The 18,568-nt window shown below is 36.2% G+C and overlaps 1 protein-coding gene across 3 annotated transcripts in view; it reads left to right on the top strand.

The window, feature by feature from the left end:
* PIGK (phosphatidylinositol glycan anchor biosynthesis class K) overlaps positions 1–18,568 on the top strand; it is a 150,204-nt gene that overhangs the window by 97,283 nt on the left and 34,353 nt on the right. For all 3 annotated transcript variants that reach the window (XM_060084670.1, XM_060084662.1, XM_060084655.1), the window contains exon 10: positions 14,454–14,538. In XM_060084670.1, the coding sequence (XP_059940653.1) occupies positions 14,454–14,538 (85 nt within the window). The remainder of the gene's footprint in view (positions 1–14,453; positions 14,539–18,568) is intronic.

Here is an 18,568-nt window from a genome sequence, read left to right as displayed (position 1 = left end):
TGAGCACCTTTATCCAATTCCCCCACTCTCTACCCCAGCCTCTGGTAATAACCAATCTGATCACTTTTTCTGAGTTTGAAGTATAATTGACCTATAAGACTATGTTAATTCCTGGTATACAACATAGTGATTTGATATCTCTATACATTACAAAATGATCACCACGATTAGTCTGTTTACCATCTGTCACCATACAAAGATATTACATTGCTATTGACTATATTTCCCACACTGTACATTTAATCCCCGTGACTCATTTATTTTGTAACCGGAAGTTTGTACCTCTTAATCTCCCTCACCTATTTCGTTCATCTCCCCACCTCCTCCCCTCTGGCAACCACCCGTTTGTTCTCTGTATCTGTGACTCTGTTTTGTTATGTTTGTTTATTTGTTTTGTTTTTTAGATTCCATATGTAAGTGAAATCATACAGTATTTGTTTTTCTCTGACTTATTTTCTTAGCATAATACCCTCCAGCTTCATCCATTTTGTGGCAAAATGGCAAGATTTTATTCTTTTTTATTTGGCTGAGTAATATTCTATTGTGTGTGTGTGTATACACACAAACACACACACGTACACTCCCCCCACATCTTCTTTGTCCATTCATCTATCGATGGACACTTAGGTTGTTTCCATATCTTGACCATTGTAAATAATGCTGCAGTGAACACAGAGATGCATAGATCTTTTCAAATTAGTGTTTTTGTTTTCTTCCAATGAATACCCAGAAGTGGAGTTGCTGGATTGTGTGGTAGTTCTACTTTCAACTTTTTTGAGGCGCCTCCATACTGTTTTCCACAGTGGCTGTACCAATTTACATTCCCACCAACAGTGCGCCAGGGTTTCCTTTTCTCCACATACTCGCCAGCACTTGTTATTTGTTGTCTTTTTGATAATAGCCATTCTGACAGGTGTGAGGTGATATCTCATTGTGGTTTTGAGTTGGCTTTACCTGATGATTAGTGATGTTGAACGTCTTTTCATGTGTCTGTTGGCTCTTTGTATGTCTCTGGAAAAATGTCTATTCAGGTCCGGTGCCCATTTTTTAATCAGGTTGTTTGTTTTCTTGATGTTGAATTATGTGAGTTCTTTGTCAATTTTGTATGTATTTACATATTTTCATTGTTTATATTTGTATATAGAATATAATTTATTACTGAAACTATTTATGAATATTCTACATACTTTTCATGCATACATAGATATATATGTAAGCAAAATAAAATGACTAAACAACACACATATATAACTTGTTATATGTACCTACTAGATTGCCTAATACAGGGTAAGTGCTCAGTAAAGTTGACAGGTTTTCCTTTGACTACCCACTGTTATCGTAGAATTGTCTGACTCTACAAAGATAATTCCTTATACATACACATTTGCTGGTTTGGGAAACTTTCGGAAAGCCTGCCTACAATTTCTACCAGACAAGAGATCCTTCAGTGAGAATTAGAGCTTGGTTTTCTGGGATTTTATTATATTCACTTTACTGAATTGCTTGAGAGATATTCTTCTTTAACTGGTATGTGCATCTTTATACCTCACTGCAAGCTGATGGTAAATAAGATGTATTTCAACAGTTGGGCCATAAGTTAATGTAACATTAATTAACTTTCCGTTCTCTATCTCAAATTATGTCTAATTTCCCCAGCTCATCATCTTCCTTGTGCTTCTTCAAAGTAGATAATAGCCAAGGTTATGTTTTAATATCTTTGCTTACAAATTTTTAGTTTGACAATTAGAAGAATGGCGATGCTATGAGTTTGGGAGGGGAATCTCATTTCAAGGAAGATGATGCATTAGATTGTTGTCTCATTTCTATATAACCTATCTTCACAAAAATAATCTTTGGTGACACTTGGGACATTTTTGGAGTTGTAATGGCATTTTGCGTATGTCTCTATTGACCAATAAATTTGAGTTGTTTTTTCCCCTTAGAGTGTCTTTAAACTTTCAGGAATGTCACAGGGTTGCAGTTTTGTCAACTATATCTTGCACTACAATATGTGTTGTCAATTAGATGAATTCTTGGGCATTTTTTTTAATGCAGTTTAGGAGTGGAAATTTTTCTATCCTTGTTTTTCCCTAACAAGATTATATTAAATTAACTGTTTTTTTTGTATACTTTTAGTTTTAAATAATTCTTTTAAGCTATCAAGTTCAAGATGTAACACTAACTTTGGCTCTCTTCCTATTTTTGATATGTTTAGAGAATTCCTTCCTAATGACTTTGGATTATACTACATCATGTGTCTTGAATTATTTGTTGATGTTCTTAATTTTTAGTCTGTATTTGGCATAGCACAATGTGTCTGTCTTCCTGTTCTTTTTGTTGGGTATATTTCTAGTGTTTGAAAAGATGCTTTGGCCTTCTGCCCACAGTAAGCTAGGTCATTTTATCATGAATAATCTAATCTCAATATGGCAATATGGAATAAAAACTTCATCTGTTTCTGAATCAGAGATGACCTTCTATATGGGTACCATAAGTAATTTTACAGTATTATTTTAGGATTGTTTGGACCGCACAGAGGAGGAAGATTTTTGAGGGCACTGAGCGTATATGAAAGAGTAAAAACACAAAAGAAATGAGCGTTTGTAAAGACTAACTTCACAAGTTTCAGAATTTTGCCAGCAGTATTTTATTTACTTATGCAGAGGATTTGCATTTTGATTTAAGATGGTAGCGTCACTGTATTGGATCCAGAATCCTTCCAGAGTATAAGCAAATTCCATTCCATTTATTACTGTTTTCTTCAGAAGCACAGTTTTTGAAAAAAGAAACAGTAAAGTAAGAAAAGGAATATACAGCCTTTTGCATGCAGAAACTACTCTCTTGTTAAATTATTTAAGTAGTGTGTCTTAGTGAAGGATCTTGGAAAGATAATAGAAAAAGTACATCCTTTTAGGAAAAATTCAAAATGTTAAATGAAAGGAATAATGGGTGGCTTTAAGAAAGAGAACTTTACGATTTTGCAGGAGAAAAATTCAGATTCCCTTAAGATGGCAGACATATATAAATTGAAATTAACATTGGTAGTTTTCTCAGTTTCTGAATTATGCTGTAAACATGGACTACTTGATCAGAGCCGTAGCTACTGAATATAGAAGAGATGGGGCTTAGAAAGTGTGGGTGACTTAGGTGACAGTCTTGGGAAATTAATTCTGAGGGAATGGAAGATACCTTGCAAGGAGGGAGGGCATGTCCCTTGGATGCTTGGTAGTGAAGGGAAAGAAAGAAGCAGCTGAAGATAAAGGACCAAGGGAAATAAGAAAAATGGAAAAACAAAAAAACAAATTCTGTTCCCACCACTGCCACAAAAAGTACCATTTATTAAAGAATCTACACTTCATTGTAGCCACAGAGGAGGGTGGTATTGAACTGAGAGAAACCTAATAAGCAAACTTATCTCCGTTCTTCCCCTCTTCACAAGATAGCTTACTATTGCTGATTCTGAAAAGAAACAGTGCAAATAATCTTCAACAGAAAAAGAAGCCAGCATCCATACAGAGTTACTATAAGAAAACAGAAAATTAAAACCAAATCTTCTCAGCACACTTACACACACATAGAATGAAAGGAAAAATAAAAAGAAAGAAAAGCCACAAAAAAAGAAAAACTAAGACACAATATTTGAACATGAATAACCTGTATTAAACAAGCAATTGCATTATGAAAGGACACCATGAATCAGACACTCCAAAACTCACAATTGAAATGGACAATGAACAGGAAGATGTATGAAATAGGAGCTGACTGAACTCTGGGAAGGAAATCAACAAAAAAACTCAAAAATCGTTTCAGAAATGAAAACTAAATTACAGGGTACCCAAGGAAAGATAGATATTACCAGAAGTTCAGTAAGAGACACAAAGAATAGAAATGAAAAGGTCAAGAAAGTGAAATTGAAATAAGACAGATAAAAAGATCAGAGAGAAAAGGGATAGAGAAAATCCAATATATTTAGTTCAAGAACTTGAACTAGAAAAACAAATGGAAAATGAACAGAAATAATATTTAAAATCATAATAAAGCAATCTTTTCTAAAATAAAAGGAGATGTGAATTTCCATATTGAAAGGGCTTCTATATGCTTGGGGAACTGATTGATCTAGAGTAATTGACTCTTAGCTATATCCTATATCCTAGTATTAGACCTTAAAATAAAAGGAAAAGACCACCAGAGCCTCCAAGCCAAAAAATAGTTTTATTGTTAAAATAAATGAAAAATGAAATAATTAAAGTGGAAAGAAAACCAGTTTGACATCATACCTTTTAGAAACATTATGGCAAGAAAATGATGGACATTTTCAAGGAATTCAAAATGAGTAATTTAATTTGTTGTGGGACATTGGATAAGTAAAAAACTCCGAAGTCCGTAGTGATAACCAAGATTATTTGTTAATTACACTTTGAGTGAATTTTTTTAAAAAGTCCTGCAGAGGTGGACCTTCAAGATGGCGGAGGAGTGAGATGTGGGGCTCGCCTTCCTCCCCACAAACACATCAGAAATACATCTACGTGTGGAACAGCTCCTACAGAACACCTACTGAACACTGGCAGAAGACCTCAGGCCTCCCAAAAGGCAAGAAACTCCCCACGTACCTGGGTAGGGCAAAAGAAAAAAGAAAAAAACAGGGACAAAAGAATAGGGACGGGACCTGCACCTCTGAGAGGGACCTGTGAAGGAGGAAAGGTTTCCACACACTAGGAAGCCCCTTTGCGGGTGGAGACCGCGGGTGGCTTCAGAGCCATGGAGGAGAGCACAGCAACAGGGAGGCGGAGGGCAAAGCAGAGAGATTCCCCCACAGAGGGTCAGTGCCGACCAGCACTCACCAGCCCGAGAGGCTTGTCTGCTCACCCGCTGGGGCGGGTAGGGGCTGGGAGCTGAGGCTTGGGCTTCAGTCAGATCCCAGGGAGAGGACTGAGGTTGGCTGCGTGAACACAGCCTGAAGGGGGCTAGTGCACCACGGCTAGCTGGGAGGGAGTCCGGGAAAAAGTCTGGAGCTGCCGAAGAGACAAGAGACTTTTTCTTGCCTCTTTGTTTCCTGGTGTGCGAGGAGAGGGGATTAAGATCGCTGCTTAAAGGAGCTCCAGAGACGGGCGTGAGCCACGGCTATCAGCGTGGACCCCAGAGATGGGCATGGGACGCTAAGGCTGCTGCTGCAGCCACCAAGAAGCCTGTGTGCAAGCACAGGTCACTATCCACACCTCCCCTCCCGGGAGCCTGTACAGGCCGCCACTGCCAGGGTCACGTGATCCAGGGACAACATTCCCGGGAGAACACACGACACGCCTCAGGCTGTTACAACATCATGCTGGCCTCTGCTGCCGCAGGCTCGCTGTGCATCCGTACCCCTCCCTCACCCTGGCCTGAGTGAGCCAGAGCCCCCAAATCAGCTGCTTCTTTAACCCCGTCCTGTCTGAGCGAAAAACGGACACCCTCAGGCGACCTACATGCAGAGGTGGGGCCAAATCCGAAGCTGAACCCTGGGAGCTGTGCGAACAAAAAAGAGAAAGGGAAATTTCTCCCAGGAGCCTCAGGAGCATTGGATTAAATCTCCACAGTCAACTTGATGTACCCTGCATCTGTGGAATACCTGAATAGACACTGAATCATCCTAAATTGAGGAGGTGGACTTTGGGAGCAACGATATATATATCTTTTTCCTTTTTCTCTTTTGTCAGTGTGTATGTGTATGCTTCTTTGTGTGATTTTGTCTGTATAACTTTGCTTTTACCATTTGTCCTAGGGTTCTGTCTCTTTGTTTTTTGTTTTTTTTTTTTAGTTTTTAGCGCTTGTTATCATTGGAGGATTTGTTTTTTCGTTTGGTTGCTCTCTTCTTTCCTTTTTTTCTCTTTTTATTAATTTTTAAATTTTTTTATTTTTAATAATTATTTTTTATTTTAATAACTTTTCCTTCCTTCCTTCCTTCCTTCCTTCCTTCCTTTCTTTCTTTCCTTCTCTCTTTTCTTCTGAGCCATGTGGCTGACAGGGTCTTGGTGCTCTGGCTGGGTGTCAGACCTGTGCCTCTGAGGTGGGAGAGCCAGGTTCAGAACATTGGTCTACCAGAGACCTCCCGGCTCCATGTAATATTAAACGGCTAAAGCTCTCCCAAAGATCTCCATCTCAATGCAAAGACTGAGCTCCACTCAATGACCAGCAAGCTACAGTGCTGGACACCCTGTGCCAGACAACTAACAAGACAGGAACACGACCACACCCATTAGCAGAGAGGCTGCCTGAAATCATAATCGGTTTACAGACACCCCAAAACACACCACGTGGACCTGCCCACCAGAAAGACAAGATCCAGCCTCATCCTCCAGAGCACAGGCACCAGTCCCCTCTACCAGGAAGCCTACACAACCCAATGAACCAACCTTAGCCAATGGGGGCAGACACCAAAAGCAACAGGAACTACTAACCTGCAGCCTGTGAAAAGGAGACCCCAAGCACAGAAAGTTAAACAAAATGAGAAGACAGAGAAATGTGCAGCAGATGAAGGAGCAAGGTAAAAACTCACCAGACCAAACAAATGAAGAGGAAATAGGCAGTGTACCTGAAAAAGAATTCAGAGTAATGATAGTAAGCATGATCCAAAATCTTGGAAATAGAATGGAGAAAATACAAGAAGAGTTTAAAAGAACCTAGAAGAACTAAAGAGCCAACAAACAATGATGAAAAACACAATAAATGAAATTTAAAATTCTCTAGAAGGAATCAATAGCAGAATAACTGAGGCAGAGAACGGATAAGTGACCTGGAAGATAAAATAGTGGAAGTAACTACGGCAGAGCAGAATAAAGGAAAAAGAATGAAAAGAATTGAGGACAGTCTCAGAGACCTCTGGGACAACATAAACGCACCAACATTTGAATTATAGGGGTCCCAGAAGAAGAGAAAAAGAAAGGGCCTGAGAAAATATTTGAAGAGATTATAGTTGAAAACTTCCCTAATATGGGAAAGGAAATAGTTAACCAAGTCCACGAAGCGCAGAGTCCCATACAGGATAAATCCAAAGAGAAACACGCAAAGACACATATTACTCAAACTCTCAAAAATTAAATACAACAAAAAAATATATTAAAAGCAGCAAGGGAAAAACAACAAATAACTTATGAGGGAATCCCCATAAGGTTATCAGCTGATCTTTAAGCAGAAACTCTGCAAGCCAGAAGGGGGTGGCAGGACATATTTAAAGTGATGAAAGGGAAGAACCTACAACCAAGATTACTCTACCCAGCAAGGATCTCATTCAGATTTGATGGAGAAATTAAAACTTTTACAGAAAAGCAAAAGCTAAGAGAATTCACCATCAAACCAGCTTTACAACAAATGCTAAGGGAACTTCTCTAGGCAGGAGACACAAGAGAAGGAAAAGACCTACAATAACAAACCCCAAACAATTAAGAAAATGGTAATAGGAATATACATATCGATAATTACCTTAAATGTAAATGGATTAAATGCTCCAACCAAAAGACATAGACTGGCTGAATGGATACAAGAACAAGACCCGTATATATGCTGTCTACAAGAGAGCCACTTCAGACCTAGGGACACATGCAGACTGCAAGTGAGGGGATGGAAAAAGATTGTCCATGCAGATGGAAATCTAAAGAAAGCTGGAGTAGCAATTCTCATATCAGACAGAATAGACTTTAAAATAAAGACTATTACAAGAGACAAAGAAGGACACAACATAATGATCAAGGGATCAATCCAAGAAGATATAACAACTGTAAATATTTATGCACCCAACATAGGAGCACCTTAATACATAAGGCAAATGCTAACAGCCATAAAAGGGGAAATCGACAGGAACACAATCATAGTAGGGGACATTAACACCCAACTTTCACCAATGGACAGATCATCCAAAATGAAAATAAATAAGGAAACACAAGCTTTAAATGATACATTAAACAAGATGGACTTAATTGATAGTTTTAGGACATTCCATCCAAACACAACAATACACTTTCTTCTGAAGTGCTCATGGATCATTCTCCAGGGTAAATCATATCTTGGGTCACAAATCAAGCCCTGGCAAATTTAAGACAATTGAAATCGCATCAAGTATCTTTTCCGACCACAATGCTATGAGACTAGATATCAATTACAGGAAAAAAATCTGTAAAAAATACAAATACATGGAGGCTAAACAATACACTACTTAATAACCAAGGGATCACTGAAGAAATCAAAGAGGAAATAAAAATACCTAAAAACAAATGACAATGAAAACACAATGACCCAAAACCTATGGCATGCAGCAAAAGCAGTTCTAACAGGGAAATTTATGGCAATACAGTCCTATCTCAAGAAACAAGAAAGATCTCAAATAAACAACCTAACCTTACACCTAAAGCAATTAGGAAAGAAGAAAAAAAAAAGCCCCAAAGTTAGCAGAAGGAAAGAAATCATAAAGATCAGATCAGAAATACATGAAAAAGAAATGAAGGAAAGAGTAGCAAAGATCAATAAAACTAAAAGCTGGTTCTTTGAGAAGATAAACAAAATTGATAAACCACTAGCCAGACTCATCAAGCAAAAAAGGGAGAAGACTCAAAAAAGAGAGAAAGAAAAATGGAGCTTGAGGAATCAGGGTCCCTGACTTCAGACTATAAAACAAAGTTACAGTAATAAGGAAAATATGGTACTGGCACAAAAACAGAAATATAGATCAATAGAACAGGATAGAAAGCCCTGAGATAAACCCACGCACATATGGTCACCTTATCTTTGATAAAGGAGGCAAGAATATACAATAGAGAAAAGACAGCCTCTTCAGTAAGTGATGCTGGGAAAACTGGACAGCTACATGTAAAAGAATGAAGGTAGAACACTCCCTAACACCATACACAAAATTAAACTAAAAATGGTTTAAAGTCCTAAATGTGAGGCCGGACACTATAAAACTCTTAGATGAAAACATAGGCAGAACACTCTGTGACATAAATTACAGCAAGATCCTTTTTGACCCACCTCCTAGAGAACTGGAAATAAAAACAAAAATAAACAAATGAGACCTAATGAAACTTAAAAGCTTTTGCACAGCAAAGGAAACCATAAACAGGACGAATAGAGAACCCTCAGAATGGGACAAAATATTTGCAAATGAAGCAACTGACAAAGGATTAATCTCCGAAATTTTCAAGCAGCTCATGCAGCTCAATATCAAAAAAACAAACAACCCAATCCAAAAATGGGCAGAAGACCAAAATACACATTTCTCCAAAGAATGTATACAGATAGCCAACAAACACATGAAAGCATGTTCAACATCACTAATCATTAGAGAAATGCAAATCAAGACTACAATGAGGTAGCACCTCACACCAGTCAGAATGACCATCATCAAAAAATCTACAAACAATAAATGCTGGAGAGGGTGTGGAGAAAAGGGAACCCTCTTGCAATGTTGGTGGGAATGTAAATTGATACAGCCACTGTGGAGAACAGTATGGAGGCTCCTTAAAAAGCTAAAAATAGAACTACTATATGACCCAGCAACCCCATTAGTGGGAATATACCCTGAGGAAACCATAATTCAAAAAGAGTCACGTACCACAATGTTCATTGCAGATCTATTTACAATTGCCAAGACATGGAAGCAAACTAAGTGTCCATCGACAGATGAATGGATAAAGAAGATGTGGCACATATATACAATGGAATATTACTCAGCCATAAAAAGAAACGAAATTGAGTTATGTGTGGTGAGGTGGATGAACCTAGAGTCTGTTATATGGAGTGAAGTAAGTCAGAAAGAGAAAAACATATCCTGTATGCTAACACATATATATGGAATCTAAAACCAACCAACCAACCAAACAAAAACATGAAGAACCTAGGGGCAGGACAGGAATAAAGACGCAGACCTCCTAGAGAATGGACTTGAGGACATGGGGAGGGGGAACAGTAAGCTGGGGCAAAGTGAGAGAGTGGCATGGACATATATACACTACCAAATGTAAAACCAATAGCTAGTGGGAAGCAGCTGTATAGCACAGGGAGATCAGCTCGGTGCTTTATGACTGCCTAGAGGAGTGGATAGGGAGGGTGGGAGGGAGGGAGATGCAAGAGGGAAGAGATGGGGATATATGTATATGTATAGCTGATTCACTTTGTTATAAAGCAGAAACTAACACACCATTGTAAAGCAATTATACTCCAATAAAGATGTTTAAAAAAAAAAAAAGTCAGGCTTCCCTGGTGGCGCAGTGGTTGAGAGTCCGCCAGCCGATGCAGGGGACACGGGTTCGTGCCCCGGTCCAGGAAGATCCCATATGCCGCGGAGTGGCTGGGCCTGTGAGCCATGGCTGATGAGCCTGCACGTCCGGAGCCTGTGCTCTGCAATGGGAGAGGCCACAACAGTGAGAGGCCCACGTACCGCAAAAAAAAAAAAAAAAAAAAAAAAAAAAAAGTCTTGCAGTTGTTTAGAAAATTTTCAAAGAAATTCCCTAGCGGTCCAGTGGTTAGGACTCAGCACTTTCACTGCTGGGGCCGGGTTTGGTCCCTTTTTGGGGAACTAAGATCCCTCAAGCTGCACGTGACCAAAAAAAGAAAAGAAAAATTTCAAACCTATTCTTGGTTGATGCATACTGAAGTGTTTAGATGTGAACTGTCATGATATCTGCAGCTTACTTTTAAATGGTTCAGAAAAAATAAAACAAAAGAAAATGAGGAAAATGAATGTTTGAATTTTTTTGTAACAACTACTTGGCATTTTAGAAACATCAAAACAAATTGCTAGTTTTCTAATATTTTTGTATCTTTTATATTGATTGAGAGACATTTTGTCAGTAAAATGAATTCCATTGTATATGTCATTACTTTATATTTTTAGAAGAGTTTTTCATATTTCTATTTACTCTTAGAATTACTTCAGTGATTTAACCTTCAGCTGATATTTATGGAAACTTCTGCTTCCTTAATTAAGGCAGTAGCACCAAAGTGTACTGAGTAGTCATTGTATTCTTTCCCCTCACAGACACACAGTAAAAAATAAATAATCTCAAATATGCCAGTTTCACTTAGAAATATCCTTGATGAGGAAGAAAGATTTTTTAATTGAATTATTCTTCATTTTATTATTGAGTTGTAATATATACATGTATATATTTTAACATCTTTATTGGAGTATAATTGCTTTACAATGGTGTGTTAGTTTCTGCTTTATAACAAAGTCAGTCAGCTATACATATGCATATATCCCCATATCTCCTCCCTCTTGCGTCTCCCTCCCACCCTCCCTATCCCACCCCTCTAGGTGGTCACAAAGCACCAAGCTGATTTCCCTGTGCTATGTGGCTGCTTCCCACTAGCTATCTATTTTACATTTGGTAGTGTTATATATGTCCATGCCACTCTCTCACTTTGTCCCAGCTTACTGTTCCCCCTCCCTGTGTCCTCAAGTCCATTCTCTACGTCTGCGTCTTTATTCCTGTCCTGCCCCTAGGTTCTTCAGAACCTTGTGTTTGTTTTTTTTTTTTTAGATTCCATATATATGTGTTAGCATACAGTATTTGTTTTTCTCTTTCTGACTTACTTCACTCTGTATGACAGACTCTAGGTCCATCCACCTCACTACAAATAACTCAATTTCATTTCTTTTTATGGCTGAGTAATATTCCATTGTATATATGTGCCACATCTTCTTTATCCATTCGTCTGTTGAAGGACACTTAGGTAGCTTCCATGTCCTGGCTATTGTAAATAGAGCTGCAATGAAACTGTGGTACATGACTCTTTTTGAATTATGGTTTTCTCAGGTTATATGCTCAGTAGTGGGATTGCTGGGTCATATGGTAGTTCTATTTGTAGTTTTTTAAGGAACCTCCATACTGTTCTCCATAATGGCTGTATCAATTTACATTCCCACCAACAGTGCAAGAGGGTTCCCTTTTCTCCAACCTTCTCCAGCATTTAGTGTTTGTAGATTTTTTGAGGATGGCCATTCTTACTGGTGTGAGGTGGTACCTCATTGTAATTTTGATTTGCATTTCTCTAATGATTAGTGATGTTGAGCATGCTTTCATGTGTTTGTTGGCAATCTGTATATCTTCTTTGGAGAAATGTGTATTTAGGTCTTCTGCCCATTTTTGGATTGGGTTTTTTGTTTTTTTAATATTGAGCTGCATGAGCTGCTTGAAAATTTTGGAGATTAATCCTTTGTCAGTTGCTTCATTTGCAAATATTTTCTCCCATTCTGAGGGTTGTCTTTTGGTCTTGTTTATGGTTTCCTTTGCTGTGCAAAAACTTTTAAATTTCATTAGGTTCCTGTAATATATTTTTGATACAAATCTTTTCAAATATATGATTTACAAAAATTTTCTCCCATTTTTTGTTTTTTTTCACTTTCTTGGTAGTGTCCTTTGAAGCACAGAAATTTTAAATTTTGATAATATTCAATATATCTATTTTCCTGTTGTTGCTTTGTATATGTTTTATATACCTAAAAATATAGAGAGACTTTTAAAATGTACTTTGTGAAATATTTAAAAATAATGTGGGTTTTTTGGTCAATGAATATTTATTTTATTTTTAATTGTGGTTATATATACTGTATTAGTTTGCCAGGGCTGCCGTAACAAAGTAGCACAGACTGAGTGGCTTAAGCAACAGAAATTTATTTCCTCACAATTACGGAATCTAGAAGTCCAAGATCAAGGTGCTGGCAGGATTGTTTTCTTATAAGGCCTCTCTTGTTGACTTATAGATGGTCAAATCTTCTCCTGGTGTCTTCACATGGTCTTTACTTTGTCTTTCTCTGCATCCTAGTTTCTTGTAAGGACACTGTCATATTGGGTTAGGACCTACCCTAATGGCCTCATTTAACCTTAATCATCTTTTTAAAGATCCTGTCTCCAATTACAGTCACATTCTGAGGTACTCAACATTAGGGCTTCAACGTATGAATTTTAAGGGGACACAGTTCAGCCCACAGCATATACAAAACATAAAATTGACCATTTAAACCATTTTAAAGTATACAGTTCAGTGGCATTAAATATGTTAACATTATCCTGTAACCATCCCCACCAAGTATCTCCAGAATTTTTATCACCTTTTAATACTGAAATTCTACCCATTAAACAGTAATTCCCCTTTCTCTCCTCCTTTGCCCCTGGAAACTGCTGTTCTACTTTCTTTCTCTATAAAGCAGTGTTTTAAGACAGTTTTTTTCATCATTAGTGAAAGTCTTCAAAGTTCCCCCAAATTAATTATTTTTTTGCTAATCTGTAAAGTATGCACAAACTTTTACCTAGCTAAGAGGTTTCTTAAGCTCTTAGGTACAAAATTTTGTCCTTATTTGTATATCTGCCTTTTTACTGGGAGAGATTCCATATTTCTCATCATCAGATTTCTTAACTACAGCCCTGGAGACTTATACTAGTCTTGTTTTATTATTTTTCAAGATAATTCAATGTTTCAATTTTTAAATTTGATTTTAAGCTGATAAGGTGATGTGTAGTTTACAGGAATAAAAGGTAAGTGAAAGTTTAAATGTGTTTTGGTCTTACTGTTTTGTAATCTAATGGATCTAATGTTTATTTGCTATTTTGAAAAGGGTCAATACTTTTTTTCAGATTATTTTTTCTAATTCTCTTCATTTGGGGATATTTTATTTTTTATTCCTACTCTGCACTTTACTGTTTTATACCCTGTTGGGTATGTGTTGTATCAACTCTGCATCTCATTGTAAATATAGATATTAAGGAAAATATTTTCCATGTAGAATAACCTCTCAGAGAGTTATTGTTGTCTTTGCTTTATTCATACATCCATTCAGCAAACATTTATTGAGTATAATATGGTAAACATTGGATATACAAAGAAGAGTAAGACATAATTTTTGTCTTCAAGTAGGTAAAAAATGTACCTAGATGCATCTAAATAAATTATTATATTTGAAAGAAGAGTAAAGAAAGAAGGAGTTGTGGTTGGTCCAAACAGGAAACACAGTGGAGAAACTCAGAATCATGGGGATGCCAAGCCCACGGGCAGGTGACCACTAGTTGGAATGGCTGAAACTATTGACTTGGACGTAGAGAAGGAGTTGCTGGAGATGAGGCTTGAATGGTTGGAGCCAGGTTTTGAAGACCTTTATTTAAATACTATGATGAAAAGCATATGCAGTGAACATGGAGTTCTTAAACATTTTTAAGTCTCAGAGTGAAAAACAGGATCTGAGACTATTAGGTGATGTTAGCTACTCTTATTAAATAGTAATTAAATGCAATCTGAATGTATTCATGGTTATGTCATTTAAAAATTGTCATTAGGTGTTTTTTCATAGATTATTGACAAATACTGCTTATTTCAGAATCTCATATTGATATATATTTTTAATATATTTCATATTTGGCATATTTAAACATTTGGCATATTTAAAAATAATATTTACCTTGGCTTTGTGTTTGTTAATATTTTTCCAGGAATAAGAAATACCTGATGGATGAGGAACTAATGGAACCTCTGAAGTACGCTGAACAACTTCCTGTAGCTCAGATAATACACCAGGTTTGCTTTCCATTTTGTTCTTTTGAAAGAAACAATAATTTTAATTTCTGAAAAGTAATTGCTTTTGTTAGGTTTTTCAGAATCAGTGTGCTATAGCTGAAAGGCATTCCAGGCCGTCTAGCCCTATTTAGACTCCACCTATTACAGTTGGAAATCTCATTCAAAGCACAATATTAAAAGGCTACTTGCTGTGTAACAGTAGAATTCTTGCTTATATAAAATACAGGGTAGAATCAGAATTATCTTTTGCGCATTACTTAACAGCAAGTGTTAATTTCAGAGAACGCTCCTTTGCACCATTGTATATGGTACTTGTTAGTGACAAAGAAAAAGTTGAAAAAATATCATTTGGTATAATTTTTTTGAGTAGCTAAAATGAAAAAGGAGTCTCTCCCTACTTCCTCTGCCCCACTCCATTATCAACTCTTGTAAAGTATAATTCTAAATGTCATGTGGGTAATTTTTTCATTTCCAATTTTAATGACTCTATCATCCCTTTTACATAACTGTAATCTTAAAGAAGGCAGTGTGCTAAGTTTTTAAACTTAGATTTGGTACTGTAATTTTGACAGCATATAAAGTCTGCCCTGCTGGACTAGAATCGAAGAAATTTAAAAGTGATCTGTTGATGAGAGTTATGGCCTTTAGACTTACCATATTCTTCGGAGGCTATAGATTATGGGAAATATTAAAAGCCCTTAAATGTCAGAATTTGTCAGAATTTTCATGAACGTTAATTATTATTATGAGTTTTTCCTTATGTCTTTGCCAATCAAAATAATTTTTATTTAGCAGATATGGATTGATTAGAAGAAGTTCCAGGTTGAGTTTATTAAAAGAAACAGGCTTTTACTTCAAAATGTTGGCTATATAGATCTTTTCATTGACATTAAAATTGAATATTAAAATTCTATGAGAAATTACCAAAAATGGTCAGAAATTTGCCCCTTTTGGTAGCCTATCTGTGGTTGGTAATCAGGTCCAGTTATATGTCAGGAATTCCCTGGTGTTGTCAGAGCTTAAATGACCTAACAGCCTGCAAATGTCACATTTAAAATTCTGTCTTCATGCCTGACTCTCAGCATGAATGAATTAAACAGCAGAGCAGGCAGCAAGCCAGTATGTTCTTAATAGTCAGAGTGAGTAGTGAAACAGTTTGTGGTTTGTTCAGAATAGGTAAATAGAATCTGCCCAGAACAGTTCACCTAGAATAAAATCTGAAATAGGAAACAAGAGTTAACCTTTAAGATGGTTGACCAGATGAAATGTCAGTCATATTTTTACAGCTTGACTGAACCAATAAACTATGGTTTATGTAAGAGCTGCATTTTGCAATTATATACTGTATAAATTCAAAGATGAAAATCTTTGACCCTGGTGAAAATTTTTATGATGATATTCTTGGCATTATAAGAAACTATGTTAATTTTAACACTGAATTATTAAACATTATAATGAAATTTTTGTAGTAACTGAATTTATAAAATTTTAATTTTAAGATACATTATAGGAATTTCTTTTCTTTTTCTTTTTATTGAATAAAATTAATTTTGTTCTCAGGAGGTAATCAGGAAAGATCATTGTTAAATCAGACTCTTATAATCTGTTCTTCTTGTTATATCCCTTTATTGACAGTACTACAACTTTGGAACTGTTACCATTGTCTGTCCAAGTGATGTTTAAGAAACATGAGTTATGTTGCTAGAAATTTACTTATAAGTGGATTATTTGAAAGTGGTTTTTCCCCTAAGAGAATAGTAATAATACAGGTAATAATTAGGTTCAGCCAATCCCACAAAACTTTTAAATATGTAATATATTTAAATGACAGCATTATTGTAGTATATATCTAAGCTCCACCTATAATAATAGTATGTTTTTATACTATAAGTAACTATTTTTTCTTCTAATCTTGAATCATACTTTACCTATACCTGTTTTGGAGCATGTGTCATTTTTATTTGAAATAATGTTATTTATTCACATGTCTTATAGATATCTTATATTTGATTGTCTTTCTGGATGTCCTTGATTTCTTGATATTCTTTTCAGCATCTAGCCTTGTGCCATGTATGTATATATCTGAATGGATGGATATATATATATATTTAATGGTATAGTGAGAGCCAGATTATCTCTTTTCCCTACTACCCAGCCATCAGAAGCTGGGGCCTCTCACTGGTGGCACAGTTTAGGAGCTGAAGGAGAGAAGGAACAGGGACAGGGGCTGTAACATGAGGAGCAACTTGAGAAATAGCAGAGAGAGAGGAATGTATCTCAGTCATTTGAGTAATTAATTTCTTGTGTATGTTACTTAAACTACATTTTACAATGAGGAGGTAGGCAAGATTTCAGCATTACCATTTCATATTGCCAAATTATTTACCTTTTTTGGGGGGGTCCTAGCAACATGATTGCACATCTAGGAAACCCAAGGCACTCAAGTTACAAACAGTAGAATTAATAAGAGAATCTGGTGAGATAGCCAGATATAAGATGAATAAAACTGGTAGCTTCTCTATATATGCAATAACTACACAGGATGGAAATGGGAAAAATGTTCTTCTTTTAAATTTATTTATTTATTTATTTATTTATTTATTTATTTATGGCTGTGTTGGGTCTTCGTTGCTGTGCGTGGGCTTTCTCTAGCTGCGGTGAGCAGGGGCTATTCTTCATTGCGGTGTGCTGGCTTCTCATTGCGGTGGCTTCTCTTGTTGAGGAGCGCAGGCTCTAGGCGCGTGGGCTTCAGTAGTTGTGGCATGCAGACTTAGTAGTTGTGGCTTGCGGACTGTAGAGCGCAGGCTCAGTAGTTGTTGCACAGGGGCTTAGGTGCTCTGCGGCATGTGGGATCTTCCCGGACCAGGGCTTGAACCTGTGTCCTCTGCATTGGCAGGCAGATTCTTAACCACTGGGCCACCAGGGGAGTCCCAAGATGGGAAAATTTTTCTTTCACAATGAAAGGAACTATAAAATACTTAGGAGTAAATTTATCAAGTAAACCATAGGCCCTGTAGTGTAAGAATTGTGGAAACATACTGTGTTTCATAAGCAGAAAGTTATACCAAATATTTGATGGGGCAGGGAACTTAATATCATAAAAGTATCATTTCTCCCAAATTAGCAGTTCTAATTAGAATAGAAGCAAGGTTTTTTTTTAATGTTAGAAAAAAAAATGACCACATAGTTCATGTGGAAGAACAAATATCCAGTAATAGCCAAAGAAGGTATATAAAAAGAGAGAAAACACAGCCACTAGAAATACATAGTTATGTATGGACAAAGGAATAGACAAATGGATTAATGGAACACAATGAAAGGGTGGATTTCAAACTTTATTTATTATAATTGACAATAAGAAATACATTTTACATACATAATGACCCTTGATATATGTGTTTGTATGTGTATGTTAAAAATCAGTAATAAAAGTATTATGAAACATTTGCCCTTATTACATATGATGCACACTATTTTCTTTTTCTATTTTTAAATGGCAAATAAAACATACTAAATTGATTTCAAAAGCAACAAATAGTCCTGATCCGTGGCTTGAAAAACACTAGAACAGAGAATCCAGAGAAAAAAATTTATTACGTTTGATCATTAGATATATGATTAAAATGATATGTATTTCAGTAGGAAAACAGTTAAACTTCTATTTCATACTATGTAATACAAAGTAAATTTTGTGTGAAGACATAAAGTAAAATAAATAAATAAAATATTTAGAAGAAAGTTTAGGCAACTTCATTTTTAATCTAGAAGTAGGGAAAAACTTCTTAAAGAACACACAAATGCAGAAGATATGTTCAGCACCATAAAAATTCAATATTTTATATAACACAAGATACCACAACGTTAAAAGACTAATATTAGAATCAAGACAAAATCTTTACAAAGAAACAATAGTAAATTGGTTAATATATAAAATATACGCAGAATTCTTAGAAGTTTATAAAAAACAACTCAAAAAAAAAAAAGAGATGAAAAACAGTTCAGAAAAAGAAAAACAAAGAGATGAAAAGCA

The sequence above is a fragment of the Mesoplodon densirostris genome, chromosome 2 (assembly GCF_025265405.1).
Source record: "Mesoplodon densirostris isolate mMesDen1 chromosome 2, mMesDen1 primary haplotype, whole genome shotgun sequence".
NCBI classification, from domain to species: Eukaryota; Metazoa; Chordata; class Mammalia; order Artiodactyla; family Ziphiidae; genus Mesoplodon; species Mesoplodon densirostris.
The sequence above is the reverse complement of the archived record's forward strand: the minus strand, read 5'-3'. Positions and strand labels throughout refer to the sequence as shown.